This window comes from Odontesthes bonariensis, chromosome 3 (assembly GCF_027942865.1).
Source record: "Odontesthes bonariensis isolate fOdoBon6 chromosome 3, fOdoBon6.hap1, whole genome shotgun sequence".
Taxonomy (NCBI): Eukaryota; Metazoa; Chordata; class Actinopteri; order Atheriniformes; family Atherinopsidae; genus Odontesthes; species Odontesthes bonariensis.
In genome coordinates this window covers 18,204,446-18,219,401 of record NC_134508.1, presented here as the reverse complement: position 1 = coordinate 18,219,401, position 14,956 = coordinate 18,204,446, and the positions used below count along the sequence as shown (strand labels likewise).

The following is a 14,956-nucleotide window of genomic DNA, read 5'->3' as shown; positions in this document are numbered from 1 at the left end:
AGGTGCTATGCCAAACTCCCTTGAAAAAAAGCCTGTCAGAAAAACAGGCGAGGAGCAGTTCTCCCCTCACTCAGCCTCCAGCAGACTATGCCAGGGCCAAACCTCTCATTCCAGTGCCAACATCACTTAAATTGCACCTTCATGTTTGATTTGTCTCGACCCTTCCCCTCTTTCCCTCTCACTGAACAGCCACCCAAGTATCTGTGGAAGTGCAAGGCAGGCATTTCTGCAGCAGTAATAGCAGAGCCTGTGTGTGTGCGTGTGTGTGTTTTGGGAGGAGGGAAAAGGTGGTGATCGGAGTGAGCCATAAGATCTACTCCTTGCAGCTCTACAGGGATTTATTAGACGGGGAAGTACATTAGCATCATAAAGCCCCAGGAGAATGGGCCTGTGGATGGGCTGCAGACCCGTCGCCACACTTTTACGTGCCCTGCCGTATCAGTGGAGTGTGTGTGACTGTGTGTATGTGTGCGGACAAGGAAAAAGATTAACCAGATTTAACTTAAGAAAGGCTGTTAAACGGTTTATGGATCATCCAAAGCAGCGCTGAACTAATACATCAGGAGGGCATGGAAAGAGCTGCAAAAGAGAAGACAAATGAAAAAAAACAGAGAGTCAGGCGATATATGACGGCAGCCAGAGAAAAAGAAAGGTGGATCTTACAAACTGACATAATTTATCCCTCATTGTTGAAGATGTACCAGAATCCCTGCCCAGCAGTATTTGTTTTCAAGCATTCCTAATTTCTCATTTCTTTTTCTTTCCTAAAAGATGCAAATAATTTTATTAGCTTTGGTAGTAGTATTTTAAATAAACGTCAGCCTACGCCTTGCTGTGACTGATGCGAGTTGTCAGAGAGGAGAGCTGAGGGAGATACTGGGATGTTTCTTTTAATATAGATATCTGATGCCACCTGGTGGCCATAAGGTATAACTACATTCTGAAAGGAGCTGCTCTCAGTCTGGCAAAAATGCAAACAAGAGGGGATGATTTTGGACAGAAAATATCATCCACTTGCGTTTATTGCCTTACATGTAAATTGGTCAGTATATAACTAGGCCTCATTGGGGCAAACACAGCACGCAACCATTTAACACTGAATTTGAAATTCAAATTTAGCATTAACTCCTTTAACAGTAGACATCAAAAATACCGCTTGGAAAATGTTGTTCCTTTAATCTTTTTCTTTTTCAAGAAATCTTTAATTCCGTTTACTCTGTCTCCTTAGAATTCCATGAGTAGGCAGATCTTGAAAACACGCGTCAAAGTCCATTTTCCGTGTTTACGCACTGAATGCTTCAAATTGCACCATCCCACTCATGCACAGTGCACCTCCTAAGTGATGGATTGATTGAACATATTTGGCGTGTCACCAGTAGATGCATATCAAACTGTGAGAAGCTTTGATTCTTTCTTTGAAATAAAAAAGAAAATATATGCATCCTATTTTTAAGTTATTATTCTGCAGCGTCAGAAAAAAAGACGTTTTAGATCAATAGAAAAGAAGTAGTCATTGTGTGACTGCAATTTTGTGTAACACACAAACACACTATAACTGCACGCATGCACGCGCACACACACACACACACACTTCAAGCCATTTCAACACGCTAAACAAAAAACACAGCCAGTGGATGGATTCTGGTAAAGCATTTTATGTCTTCTGTAAATACAGAACCACTTTTCCCTGTGTGGTTGCCCTGCAGAGCGCCCTCAAGTGGAAGATCAGAGGCCTGAGGAGCTCTTTGGAGTGTTTTGGCTGAGTGACTTTGTGACAGCAGTCAAACTGCAGCAGAAAGGCACAAATCTGGACAACAACAAACGCAGAGTCGGTGGTATGACACCAGTCACGAAAACCCCCGGCACAGAGTTTTGTGAAGTCGGTCGTCTTCCAGTCTCCGTGGACACCAAAGTCCGGGAGGAGAGGGGCAGGTGGGGCAAAATGATGATGTACTTCAGTCTGACGGGAACACCTAGCAAACCTTACATTCATCAAAAGGAGCCATTATATTTCAGTCAAATCACATAATCAGCTTTTTTTTCCATGTCTGGCTTCAAATTAAAAAGTTAAAACAGCGAGAAAAATAAAATCCCAGTCATATAAAAATGGTATCTTCGATGCACATAAAATCTCTTCGTCAGGTCTCATCCGAAACCGAGAAGGTTACAAATGTCCCCCCCCCCACACACTCTTTCTCCTGTGAAACGTTGGCTTAAATGCCTCTGCAGTGTACTTCCAGAAAAATGGCTCTAAGGAGAGAGGGTAGTTTTGGAATAAAATTAAAACAAGAACTAGAAACAACAGATACAAATAAAATACAGTTAAGTGGCTTAGTGGCATACAACATCTACAGTAAAATCGTATTCCATTTACAAAGTCAAAACAATAATATGGTTTCCAGTGCTTTGGGAGATTCAATAAAACAACAAACTCTAAAATAAAGAAAACAAACACTTCTTTTAATCAAAAGAAAAAAATGTCATCATTAACTTTTCATTTTTTTCCAACTTTATCAGCTCTGATTAGAAGCTATACCAAATCAAAGCCAAGCCTCAGGCCTAACAGAACTGAGATACAACACAGGCTCACCACAACCTGCTCCAGCCGTCACCGTGACAACTGGAGAAATGAATTACCTTTAAATGACAGCCTGAACAGCGACCTGAGCTTTACCTCTGCAGCTGGCAATTTTACTTCAATCACAAGGGGGAAGACTGAGGCTGTGAGAAGGGTGATCTGAAAACAGCCTCGAGGCACACTGCACTTTATTTACATGTATCTGAGCGCAAGAGTGTACATGTGAGCGTCGTGTGTGACGTGTGCATGTTTGTGAGGTGTGAGTGCGAATGCGTGTTCTAAAGCTGAGCTTTTTTTCTTTCTTTTTTTTTTAAGAAACTTCCTTGTTTCCCTTCTCCTGTCAAACCTACTCTCTCAATCTTTCTCTCACGCGGACCTCCTGAACAAACCCCACAAAGTCACTTCGATACACAAAAACAGTTTATCTTTTGAACTGGCAGTTTATCTTTTGAACTGGCAAAAGTGGAGTTAAAGCAAACTGCAGCAGGGTGCATTTACAGGCATAATTGAATGTAATATTAAATCTAAGGCCACGAATGACCCCCAATATATAAAAAAAACATCAAGAGAAGCAGCTGCATAAATCAAAAGGCACACAGATAGCGGTCAGGACACTGACACAGTTATGGTTAACAACTTCCTTCTGTTCAAAAGTGATCCTGCTTGTGCATTCTTTAGTAGTACCTGAGTATTTTGACACCTTACAGATCTGCTGATTTTTGATCATCCTAAGGTTTTCTCTACCCTTTCTCCAACACACTTAACAGCGCCTTCAAGTGAAGATCATGAAGTGTTAGAGGTGCCGAAAACCAGTGACGGCAGTTCGTGCTTGCCTGTGTTAGTGATAAGACAAGAATTTCAGCTAAGAGTGGGGTAAATGGGACATTGGTAATGGGAGGGGCTTTGCTGAGGGCTGGATTATTCACCTCTAACAGTTAACTGTCCACCGAGTGAGTTTTATGAAGTGGACACACACCTCAGCTTAGCAGGCCAACACGGATCTTTGTCAAACACTGAACAGCTAATGTTTGAGGCTAAAGCTAACTGTGGAATAACAGAGTGAGGAACGCGACAATGTGAGCAGACTACTTCCCCTCCAGATAAATTATGCATGCAGGACCATAAAGCTATTTCCATTTTATTAACCATCATTCATTCGATCATTTACGGTTACTGTAGGAGGTTGTGCGCCGAGCAAATAACCTGTCATCTATCACGTGAGACAACGCACTCGCTTGTCCTTGTATCTGATAACGTCAGTCTAATTAACTGCTGGTTTTGTCCGCTTTTCAATTAGGGTCCAGAGCCACTTTTATGGAAATATGGCCAAGTGTGCTATATAAGTGATCTGACTGGGCTGCTTCACAACTCGTCAATGCTCAGTCTGCTGGGCAAAGTTTCAAGCTGCTCAGATGAACTCACAGGCACTTGTGTTTGCGTGTGTCTGTGTGCGCAAATATTTACTCTGAACAGCGTGTTTGCATCTGTGTGGATGCTCTGAAACTACTGCTGCCTGTACCATTACGGAGAGATAATTGTACCATAACTGAGTGTCACTGCTGTATGTAAAAATCATGTGATGTGTAAATGATTCCTTCATTCCTTTTTGTGTATATGCATCATTTCGTTATTTTCTACATTGTTGGCATTTTATCTGCAACCACTCTGAAGTGTTTGGGTGAGTGTTGTGTGTACGCATATGTCTACATGATGTCCCCATCCTCTATGCTAAAGCTGGATCTGCGGCTGGAGTCGACAGATTCCTCTGGGGACATTGCAGAGAGCAGCGGGTCACCATCCATAGGGGACAAAGGCTCATCCATCATCAAGAAGCCCAGCTCGCCTCTCCTCCCCTGGACATCCAGTCCGCCCAGGTCACCCAGCCCCGACATGCCGTCTGAGAATCCAGGTATCCCATCGCACAAGTCCAGCGATTGGGCAAAGTCAAAGGGCTGGGAGCTGCCCACAGCTGGGAACTGGATGGGCTGCTGGGGTTGGAGCTGCTGTGGGAGTGGTGGCAGCTGCCTTGGTTGATGTTGGGCCTGGACCTGGGGATGGGGGTGGGTCTGGGGGAGGAAATGGTGCTGCTGCATCTGGGGCTGAGCCTGGTTATGGGATAGATGCTGGTGCTGGTGGTGGACTTGTTGCTGGGGGTGAGAAAGGTTCTCCTCTGGGCTGGTCTCTTGTTTTATGTAAGAAGGTATCATGTCAGTTGGGTTGAAGCTAGAGGGAGAATTGTTTGGTAGACCATGCAGACGAGCCTGCATCTCCAACTCCTGTTGACAGTTGGCAAAGAGCAACATCATCAGAATCCTTTGATTTGATATGTTCCAGCACATGTAAGCTTTGTAAGTGTGGTACCTGGATGCGTAGCAACAGCTGTTTATTGGCCATCTCCATTCTTTTGAAGTTGTTCTCCACCTCTCTGGACCTCTGTACATCCTTCTGCATGCGCTTGATATACTCTACAGATGCCCGCAAAATGGTGCCTTTGTTCCAGCGCACATCACTGTGCACAGAGTAAAGTACAAGCATGAGATTTCCATATATGAGTAACTGGCTGCATGCAGCATTCCACATCAGAGGTATAACACAGTGTAGTCAACTCACAGGTCATTTGTCTTGGGAATCATGGTGCCCAGCTCTTTGATACGATCATTAATGTTGAATCTCCTCCTCCTTTCAACTATTGCACAGCAAAGAGAAAACATAAACGGTAAAAATAAGCGATTGAGGGTCAAATTCTACAGTTTATGTGTGAGGATTTTGTGGATATACAATAAAGTGCAGAAAGGGGCAATCATTTAGGCACAAACACACACACACACACACACACAGTCACAGGTAATTACACTTAAGTGCCAGGACAGCAGAAATGATCAGGTTAACTATCCACCTACTTGTTACACTATGTCAGCTAAATCAGCACAAAGCTGTATAAAACTGTTTGTGCAAGATACTGATTATGGTTTGAGTGAGAGTGTGTGTGCCTGTGTGTGTGTGTGTGTGTGTGTGTGTGTGTGCGCGCGCGCATGTGTGCGTCTGTGTGCAGATGTTTCTAAAGGCACGCACATAAATGACCTGAGAAAATCTTAATGAAGGAGTAGAGCATGCCGAGGCAAAATACTCACTCAGATTGTGGTTGTCTTTTTTCTGCCTCTCTTTGGCCAACGCACGGGCTTCTGCATCTTGCAAAGAACAAAAAGTGATTAGCTAACATCTGACAAAGTGCCAAAGTCTCAACACAGACACAAATTACCAGGCACAGCGGAAGCACATATTTCAGATTCACTCTGTGACAGACAGCATCTATATCTTCGTAAAATCTTTCTAGTTTGAGTTGGAGTTAAGACATTCCTGGCTACCAATATGTGGCCACTTAAGTTGAGAAGTTAGATATTTGCACCTGTCAGTTCTCTCTTGATGGTCAGGTTGGCAGGACAGGAGTTACTTGTCATGGCAATGGCTGGCCCCTTCATTCCAGGACCTGTGTACACATCCAGATGACTGCTTGACAAGGGGAGCTGGAGGGGGAGCACACAGAAAGACAACAAGCACAATTTTTTAGAGAACTGACACAAGGACCTCCCTTTGATCAGATAAAAGAAAAAGAAGTCTTCATTAAGTGTAGCTTAAAGGAAACATCTGTGTGACAGGGTGGCAGAACATTTGTGGGATTTTTTTGTGCAGAAACTCCCTTTTTTTTTTGGAGATGAAAGTTGGAATGAAAAAAAAAGCCACTCCTCAAGTTCAAAACGAGCAGATTTGCGTTATTCCTCTAAGCTTTATAGACAACTCATTTGCAGCTTCATACACCTTGTAGAGTAACTTTATGAAGTCTGCGCTCATGTTCAGTGTGTTGTAAAGCGCAGGTAGAAGGAGATAATACAATAATATCACGCCTGCCAAACACACAGCAATGATTGACAATCATGCCACCTATCTTATCTCTCTTTATGGCTCAATTCTCTCCTCTACCTCCTCCAGCTCCTGAAATTACGCTCGTGAAGTGCCCCAAACTACAAACTCTTGCACTTTAGACGTTGTGTAACAACAGCTATTTAGTTTTGTGGGGACTCCTAAAAAGATCTGAATTTTCTTTTAATTGGGTAGGTTAATGAGTGTGATGGATTCCGTTTATGCCCTAAATGCAGCCGTGTCACACTCCCTGAAGCAAGGGCAAACACGACGCTGCTAATGAGGCCTAAAAGATAAAGAGCTCAAAGGGAAAAGATAACTTAATCTGAAAGCTACTGTGTGAGCTGTGAGATCAAACACATTCGCAGACATAAACATAGACATGGATCTCTGCAGGTTAAACTCCTGCTCAAAAGTTAAAGACTTGCATGAATACAAATCTTGCAAGCAGCAATCACTTTGTCACGATTTAGAGCCGTAACCAGTTCTTCTTTTGTTAGTGTTCTAAATGAGGTTGCATGTTGATAACACATTATGCGTGTGGAAAATCGTCAACAGACAAGTTAATGTCAGTGTCACTGGAACAGTGGTTTTCAGGCAAATCTCAAATAAGGCAGGAAAATCTGTTGTTTCGATTAAAAACAAATCATCACGAATGCTATTTGGTCAATGTACACTGTCACTGTATTTCTGCTAATGAAAGAAAACTCAAAAACACACACTGTCTGTTAAACTCTAATTCCCAGCTTCCTCTTTGCTCCTGCGCTGACCGTGTCCTTCACGCTCCGCTCCAACAAGACACTATTTAATTCAATTTGCAACCAAGGCTGACTGGAACTTCGTATGGCTCAGTGTAACCATCCACATACAGGAACACACACACACACGCACACGTACACTTAAAGATTGCAACTGTTCCCTTGTGCCTGGCATTCAGTGGTGTCCCCGGCTCTTACTAAACTTTGAAATTCCAAGAATTTCATGGAATTTGCTGCTTTAATCCCCATCAGGATTAGTAGGCGAGTTTCACTCACTGCTCTGACAGTTAGGAATCGAGCTGGAATTTGTGCAGATACTGATCTGCACTTTTGAGTTTCTTTCTTTCAATTGTTTCATGGAACTTGAGTTTAATCAGTACATGCTGCCCAATCCAATCAATCAGTGGGACACAGACACATGCGTGAAGAAATGCTTCAAGTGATTAAACCAATCAACCACATAGAGCAGTATGAGATAAAGCTCCAGGAGGGTTTGTGGGTTTCCTTCTTCAACGCATACACACAATGATGGAAGCAATGTGTATGAGCCTGCTTCGATTTATATTCCAGCCGCATCCCAATATGGTAAACTTAGATTTGCAAGAATCTTGAATCTAGTCCTGCAGAAACACTAATTCCCTGCTAACGCAAAAAATAGCACTGACAAATTTAACTCCATCACCCACCCCACCTCCTCCGCCATGGTTTGCCTTATAATCAGAGACCCAAGGCTGGGAGTTAGAGCTGCTGCTGCATCTGTCATAGCTGTTGTTCAAACCGCTACCTTACAAGCAGCGAAAAGAAAATATAAAAGACAACTCCCCCAACTCCAAATAAAAGTAAAAGTACATTAAAGTAACAAGAGAGCTCCATCGTCTTACCAGCTGAATTTGTTCTCCTTCAATAACTTCCACAATGGCATAGGTCTTACTCATCTCCTTCATCCTACACTCCTTCCCTTACAAGGCCGAGGGGCGTTCTTCTTCTCTTTCGGGCACGGGGCAGCACATGCACCTCTCTATGGCACTGCCGCCTCTGTCCTGGGAGAATGACCTCGGCAGCACCGAGTTCTGTCTTTCTTCTACCTCTGCTCCCCACCAAACATGAGTGAACTTTCCCCTAACTGGACTTTCAGCCTGTTTTCCCCTTGCATAAATTGTCCTCATCCCCCTTTCCCTCCTCCCTTCCTCCCCCCCCTTTCCTTCTCCACCTCCCTCTCTCCAAATGTCTTGTAAACAAGTTGAACTCTAACTGCTGGTAGTTTAATTGTTAATTTTCTGAGTGTGTTCTTTCAGACACAAAGCACTGCACAGTCCTCGGCTGACATGTCTTCCCTACAGTTTCTAACTATGTCCAACGTGGTTTAGGGATGGAATGTTTAGTGTTTAAGTCAATTATACACTGTTTCGTGCGCTCGCGTTACTTTGTGTATGCGTTTGCGTATATGGCTACATAAAGGCTTAACTAAGTGCTTAATGTGGGTACATGCAGAAACAGAAAGCAGATTTGTAGCTGCATTCAATGGATGCTTTGAAACATTAACACAGAACCGATAGATGCATAGATAACATAACAATGCCCGATAACAGCACCAAAAACGAAGACTATTGAAAATAAATAAGTGAAGTGACACACAGATACAGAAGAAGTGATTAGAGGAACGACTCTTAGTGCTGATGACTTGGCGTTTCCAGTGCTATGATTCATTTGGGCAGACAGAGCTCAGACTTTAATTTCCTTCCCTAATAGTTTTTGCAGTTTTCTGTAAAACTGTGTGTAAATAAGTGGCTTTTCAGTTTGAGAAAGATTCAGAATGCGTTCAAAACTGATTAGAATACAGATACGAAAATAAAAAAATAAAAAAAACCTGAAGTTTAATGTAAATCAAAATTAAAAATAAACTACGCAAACATTCATATTTCATTCAAACAGGCGACAGAATTATTGCATGCTACTGTATTTCAGAGATTCCTTTCTTGAATTTCAGGTAATTATGAAAATCAGTCAAGGCAAACCAGCTGAATTCTAACAGACCAAACTCACTAGAGACAAATTTGCCTCCCTTTGCACAATTTGCACAGCCAGTGATACCCCTCACTCTTTTAGCTCCCACTTAACTAGATGCAAAGTACACAAGCCATAAACTAAGATGAATATTAACTATTTCTGCATTAACACGTCTTTGCTGGGCTGGCTCTACTTACTGTGTTTGGCATCTGAACGGAATCAATGTATGCCTGAACATCATCGTAACTGGACTGCATACTGATGATGTTATCAATGACCTCGTCCATCTGAGAAAAAAAATGTAGAAAAAATAAATAAATAAACGGCGCAGCTTTTTTTTTTTCTTTTTTTTTAGTTCAGTTTCAATGGAAACCATAGAAGGAAAATGCAATCGACCACACTAAAATAAAAAAATAAACACCCTTTGACACCCTTTATATATTTGTGCTGCTAAAGCAGCAGAAACCTGATGGCATTAAAGGGCTTCTCTCTTATGGAGGCTGGCTGGTAGGATTATTTTCTCTTAAAGAGACAGAAAAAAAAAAAGACAGGTCGTAAGTTGAAGGCAGAGAGTCGGTCAAAGTCTTCTAGGTTCAAAGGCCCCCACATTCTGCTGTTTTTCTGTCACTTGTTAAGCTGTAATTACTGCTGCAAGGTCATTATGGAGCATTTAAATTCCACTGATTGCCAACCTCAGTTATTGCCAGATAGTCATCACTTCATTCACACGCTACTAAATACACAAAACATTAACACTGGTTGAACCACAAATGCTGCTTCTGTCTTACTGGAGAACAGTTAAATCATTATGACGCTTTCATAAAATGTGAAGATTATGTGCCTTTGGGGGTAATATTCAACCCTCATAATTTCCTATCCAGGTATAATTAAGTCATATTTTGGGCACATTTGTTGAGTCTGGTTCTTGTAAATTGAGCTTTATAAGATGACTATGGACTTAATGTTTCCAGGTTTATGTTTAGGCCACTGTGTGCCCATGCGCGCACACCTCCTCTACCTCCTTCTCATGGCTGGACCCTATGTTCAGCATGGCCATGGGGCTGTTGGGGGCGCTGTTTCCGGACATGAGCTGCTCTGTACGCATGTGTGGGGAGTGTAGAGGTGGGGGTGCCGACGCCGAACCCCCTGCAGGTCCCATGTTTGAGGGAGGAGATGGTGGCACTATCCCTGCTACTGCATTTACCGTCTAAAGACACACAGAAAAAGAGGGTTAATGATGGTACAAATGCATGGTCGACCACTAACTTATAGAGATACCGTGTCCTTCAATACCGTGCAGACTGACAACAATAACAGAAAGGCTATAAACTCTTTGATGTGCATTGGATACACATAAGAGATGCAGAGTAGGCTTAAAAAAAAAAAAACCAGATACCTGTTTGGTGGCAAAGGTGGTTGAAAGGTATTCTTTCACTTGTTGTCTCCGTGACTGACGGATGTGATAGTCTGTTGGATTCTCAAGGTGGGTCTGCACCTGTATTAGGGAGTTACAGGATAAAGATACATGTCATTCATTCTGCAAACATCATCACTTACAAACATATTTGAGTTTCATAGCTCAAGCAGTAGAAAAAAAACAAACAACAAAACAAGATCTTAACAGGAGAGATGCTCCTTTTTATTACCACAACCTTAACACACAAGTTTGTGATCTTAATTAATTCAGACATTTGTCTGAATTAAAGAAGAGACATTTGTTTAATGTATCGTAAAAGTTAATTAGCTCAGTACAGTTTGCCACTAACATTTAAACCCATGACACACTGAGTTTTGACCCCTTTATCCAAACGCAGTGTCAGTACTAAGACATAGTAGCTTTAAGTCAGTTGTAATGTCTACAGGAGTAAAGCTGCAGCAAATCCTCTGGAGTGGCCACATCGAGCAACGCACTGGCCTCATTCCTTCACATCAAAGACCAAAGCTCAGTAGAGAGCACTCCCCAACTTTAATAACCACCAGCAGGATTAAACCACATGAACCAGAAACTTTTCAGTAAATAGATGTTTCTGCTTCTTACCACTACTTTGTACATGCACAAGTACAACCAGAAAGGGACTCAGCGAGCACATCCTCCACCAAGCCCAATATCATTTCTCAGTTTTAAAGACAGTTTTCTGCATTCCAAAAAAAAAAAAAAATCTAAATGTCATGAGTTCCGCTTGTAATGAGCACCACCTCTCCACCAAGGTCCGTGAAATTCAGCTAAGTGATAATTGACAACAGACAACAATTGACGACAATCAAATACTTTTCCCTCAGCTGTCACCTTGACAGTTTAACAATGTACATATTTAAAATATGTCTGGGCCTCATGACCCATAGGAGCAGTTATTCAGTCATGACAACTCATCCTATCACGCAAAGCTCCGTCAGCAAAGATGAAGACCAAAGAAACACGCAGCAGGAGGTATGAGAGGCTCAGTGTGGACCTGGCTGACAGCTCCCTTTATCTACAACAGGAAAGACAACAAACATCATTCCATTCCCTAAAACAACGTGCAAAGAGTGTAAACTCTCAATACAGCGAGGAACCTCATTATGTAAGGAGCATGTGCACAATGGAAATATTTAAGGTTCAAAATAGTCACAAAGCAACATGCTAAGAGTATTGCACAAGCCCACATACAGACACACGCACCATTAAAGATAAGGACAAACACAAGAATTTCTGGAATCAGTCAAAATGTCACCTCAGCTTTATCTGTACCTGTCTGACTCGCGATGCAGACCGTATCTGCATCGCTCCCGTTTACCCTATCACTAAACATGTCAAACGACTCTTATCTGCGCCTTCTGTTTCCCTGCCTGCGTGCTGCTCCCCTGCGTTTTTTCTCTTTGTCTTTTTAAATCTGTCACTGATTATTCCCTTTGTGGCAGCACAGTGCCCACTGCACTATCCCGTCTCCTTCCCACCGACACATGATTGAATTAATGGAAGTGCATCAGACCCCGGGCCTTTTTAAAACACTTCAAAACCAACATCTGTTCTTTCTTAAACCAATCCCATCAATGAAATTGGTTGAGTGCTTCGTCTCTGGGAGTGCAACTGCAGTAAGAATGATTGAGTCAAAAAGACTTCTCTACACACATTACTTTTTCCTCAGACTGTGCAGTGGGCCCGTCCTCGTCTAAGAACTGAAAGTTTGTGGAAGGATGGAGAGCGGACTTGCGTAAAAGCATCAAACCAATAATCTTTATCAGTTTAATCAGATCAATAGCAGTGTTTGACATTTACACACCAAACAGAGCAAATAATGCAGCTAAGTGATAAATATAGCAATAAACAAGACCCGATCCCCGATTGAAGCTTCTCTACATTAAATATTCCGTTTTTGTTTTCTTTGTCTCAACAATGTTAAATCAAAATTTCTATATTCAAACAAGTGACATAAATTCTTCGTGTTGGTTGTATTCACAATATGAGTTCCCAGGCTTGTTGAGCACCCAATTGAAGACAAGCGAGGTAAATAATGTGAGTCACTGCTTGTGGCTGCACTGACCTTCAGAACCTCCACTGGGACCTGCATGCTTTGGTAATGCTGCGGAGTGCTAATGGCCGGCGTGGGCGCAGGAGGCCCAGCCATGCGATGCTGCATGTACTGCAGGGCTGCATTCTGCTGCTGCTGCTGCTGCTGATGTTGCTGCTGCTGCTGCTGCTGCTGCTGATGGTGCTGCTGCTGCTGCTGCTGATGGTGCCGCTCACGCTGCTCCTCCTGCTGCAGCTGGTCTCGCATCAACTGGACACAAACACGTCACAGAAATGCTTAATTAAGCACTAACCGGTGACCTTACTGTGCTGTGCGAGGTCACCTCTGGCTTTTTTCTTCCTCTCTAGTAATAAACAGGGGGGTACAGAGGTAACTCGCAAACCTTAATTGGCCCTGTAATAAAACGGTGTACAGTGAAAATAATAAAATATACAAGGGCCAAGCAAGAAGTCCAGATTTTCCAGGGGGAAAAAAACGAATGCCCGAGTGTGGATGACGAAAAAAGACCACACAAAAAGCTACAAACACGACAGCCATTGCTAATGTAAATGTTTGCATGTACTGCTTAATGATGGACAGTAGTTGTGTTGTACCTGCATCCGCAGCCCGACGCGTGAGGCCATTGCTGGAGGGCGAGGGGGCAGGGGAGGGCGAGCCGCTGTTAATGCGGCACAGTCCAGCCCGAGAGGTAAAGGAAGCTGTAGAGGAAATAACAAGAGACCAATGTGTGAGCATGGCAAAAGAAAGTGGAGAACAAGGAAGGATGGTGGGAAATGTCTAATTGATGCTTAAATGAATCAGTGGCACCTCATAAACAAGCAGAATATCTGCAAAGGGTTTATGGCGTGTGCACAGTTTTTTCTTTCTGTTTCTTGTTGTTCTTTCAGGCCATCTTTCAATACAAAACCTCACCTCATGCTAATCAGTCATTCTGTGTTGGCAAACCCTCCCTATGTTAAGATGTCCAGCCAAGTTGTGTCATATTATAAAAACAAAAGACATTCTCAGTGAATGTATGGATGGGTTGTGTTAGTCACTGCCCTGCCCCCCCCCCATGTTTTTCTTTTCCCTTTTCATCTTTATACCATTTCAATATGCAGATGTACTCTGAATGCCCAATCAATAACGGGTACTCAGTGTTTTGCTGTTGTTGTTTTTATCATTGTACAAACACAGCTGTCCCTCATCAAACACCTGCATCAAGACTAAAACAGGCTGCCTCAGTTATAAAAGACAGACTTTATTTATGTGGCATCGGCCACCAACAAAAAATTAAAATCAAACAACATACTAGTATCATCTGTCCTATGTCTAAATAATTGGCGCAGTCATTAGATTGTAAAAAAAAAAACTCACAATGATCAGTTCATATGTGGTGATGTGATAGTAGAGAATAGATGGATAAATAGATAGAGCATTGTCTGTGATTATGTTTTGCAGTCAGCTACACTTGGATTTCTATTCCTAAAATCCTAAATGGTCCACCAAAGATGTACAAAAATTCCTAAAACAAAAAAAAAGATTAAAAAAAAAAAAACACAATATATGAAGTAAAACACAAACAGATGGATGAAAGATTTCCATTTTAGTCAAGGAAGGGGAGGATAAACAAGCAGATGCGCTAGAAAACATGTAGGTATAGTAAGCAGCATCTTTCCAGTCAGCGTTTAACTTCAAGTTGTGGTGAATAGAGGAAGTCTTCCTCTGTAATGTCGGAGAGGTCATGCGGGAGTCATGTTATGTTGTTGATCTTGGGAGATCATGTGAGCAGAAAGACCAGGGGAACACCCATCACCCCTTAGCAACATCTCCTCTCCTCTCCTTTTTTTTTTTTTCCCCACTCAGAGGGGAGTCCCAGGACACAGTTCCACTTCTGCAGTTATGTGTGCTAATCCTTACATGACTAAGCTTGCCTGGACTCAAAGGTGTGATGACACCAGAGCCAGGTTTCTACTCTATTTGAATGGTGACACACAGTGGGATGATAGACAGCACAGCATCAGTCAGAATCGGAGTCCTATACTCTCTCATCAGAAATGCTGTCTGTATATGGTCATAAAGAGAGAAAGACACAGAGAGAAAGACAGACAGTGAGAGAAAAGCTCATTGTGCATGAGGTACAATAAGAAGGGCAGCTCCTATTGAGGAGGACTGAAGCCGCCTGTTGTCCAAAGTGTACATTTCAG

At 42.5% G+C, this 14,956-nt stretch overlaps 1 protein-coding gene across 5 annotated transcripts in view; it reads right to left on the bottom strand.

Moving 5' to 3' along the window:
- Positions 1-1,639: 1,639 nt before the first annotated feature.
- tfeb (transcription factor EB) overlaps positions 1,640-14,956 on the bottom strand; it is a 30,577-nt gene continuing 17,260 nt past the window's right edge. For 4 of the 5 annotated variants that reach the window (XM_075460670.1, XM_075460672.1, XM_075460671.1 and 1 more), the window contains 10 exons: positions 13,364-13,468; positions 12,783-13,019; positions 10,658-10,756; positions 10,271-10,468; positions 9,459-9,548; positions 5,985-6,102; positions 5,710-5,760; positions 5,189-5,264; positions 4,940-5,087; positions 1,640-4,854 (listed from right to left, as the gene is read on the bottom strand). In XM_075460670.1, coding sequence (XP_075316785.1) covers positions 4,282-4,854; positions 4,940-5,087; positions 5,189-5,264; positions 5,710-5,760; positions 5,985-6,102; positions 9,459-9,548; positions 10,271-10,468; positions 10,658-10,756; positions 12,783-13,019; positions 13,364-13,393 — 1,620 coding nt within the window. In that variant the 5' untranslated portion in view covers positions 13,394-13,468 and the 3' untranslated portion in view covers positions 1,640-4,281. The remainder of the gene's footprint in view (positions 4,855-4,939; positions 5,088-5,188; positions 5,265-5,709; positions 5,761-5,984; positions 6,103-9,458; positions 9,549-10,270; positions 10,469-10,657; positions 10,757-12,782; positions 13,020-13,363; positions 13,469-14,956) is intronic. The other variant, XM_075460674.1, reaches the window with a different exon arrangement.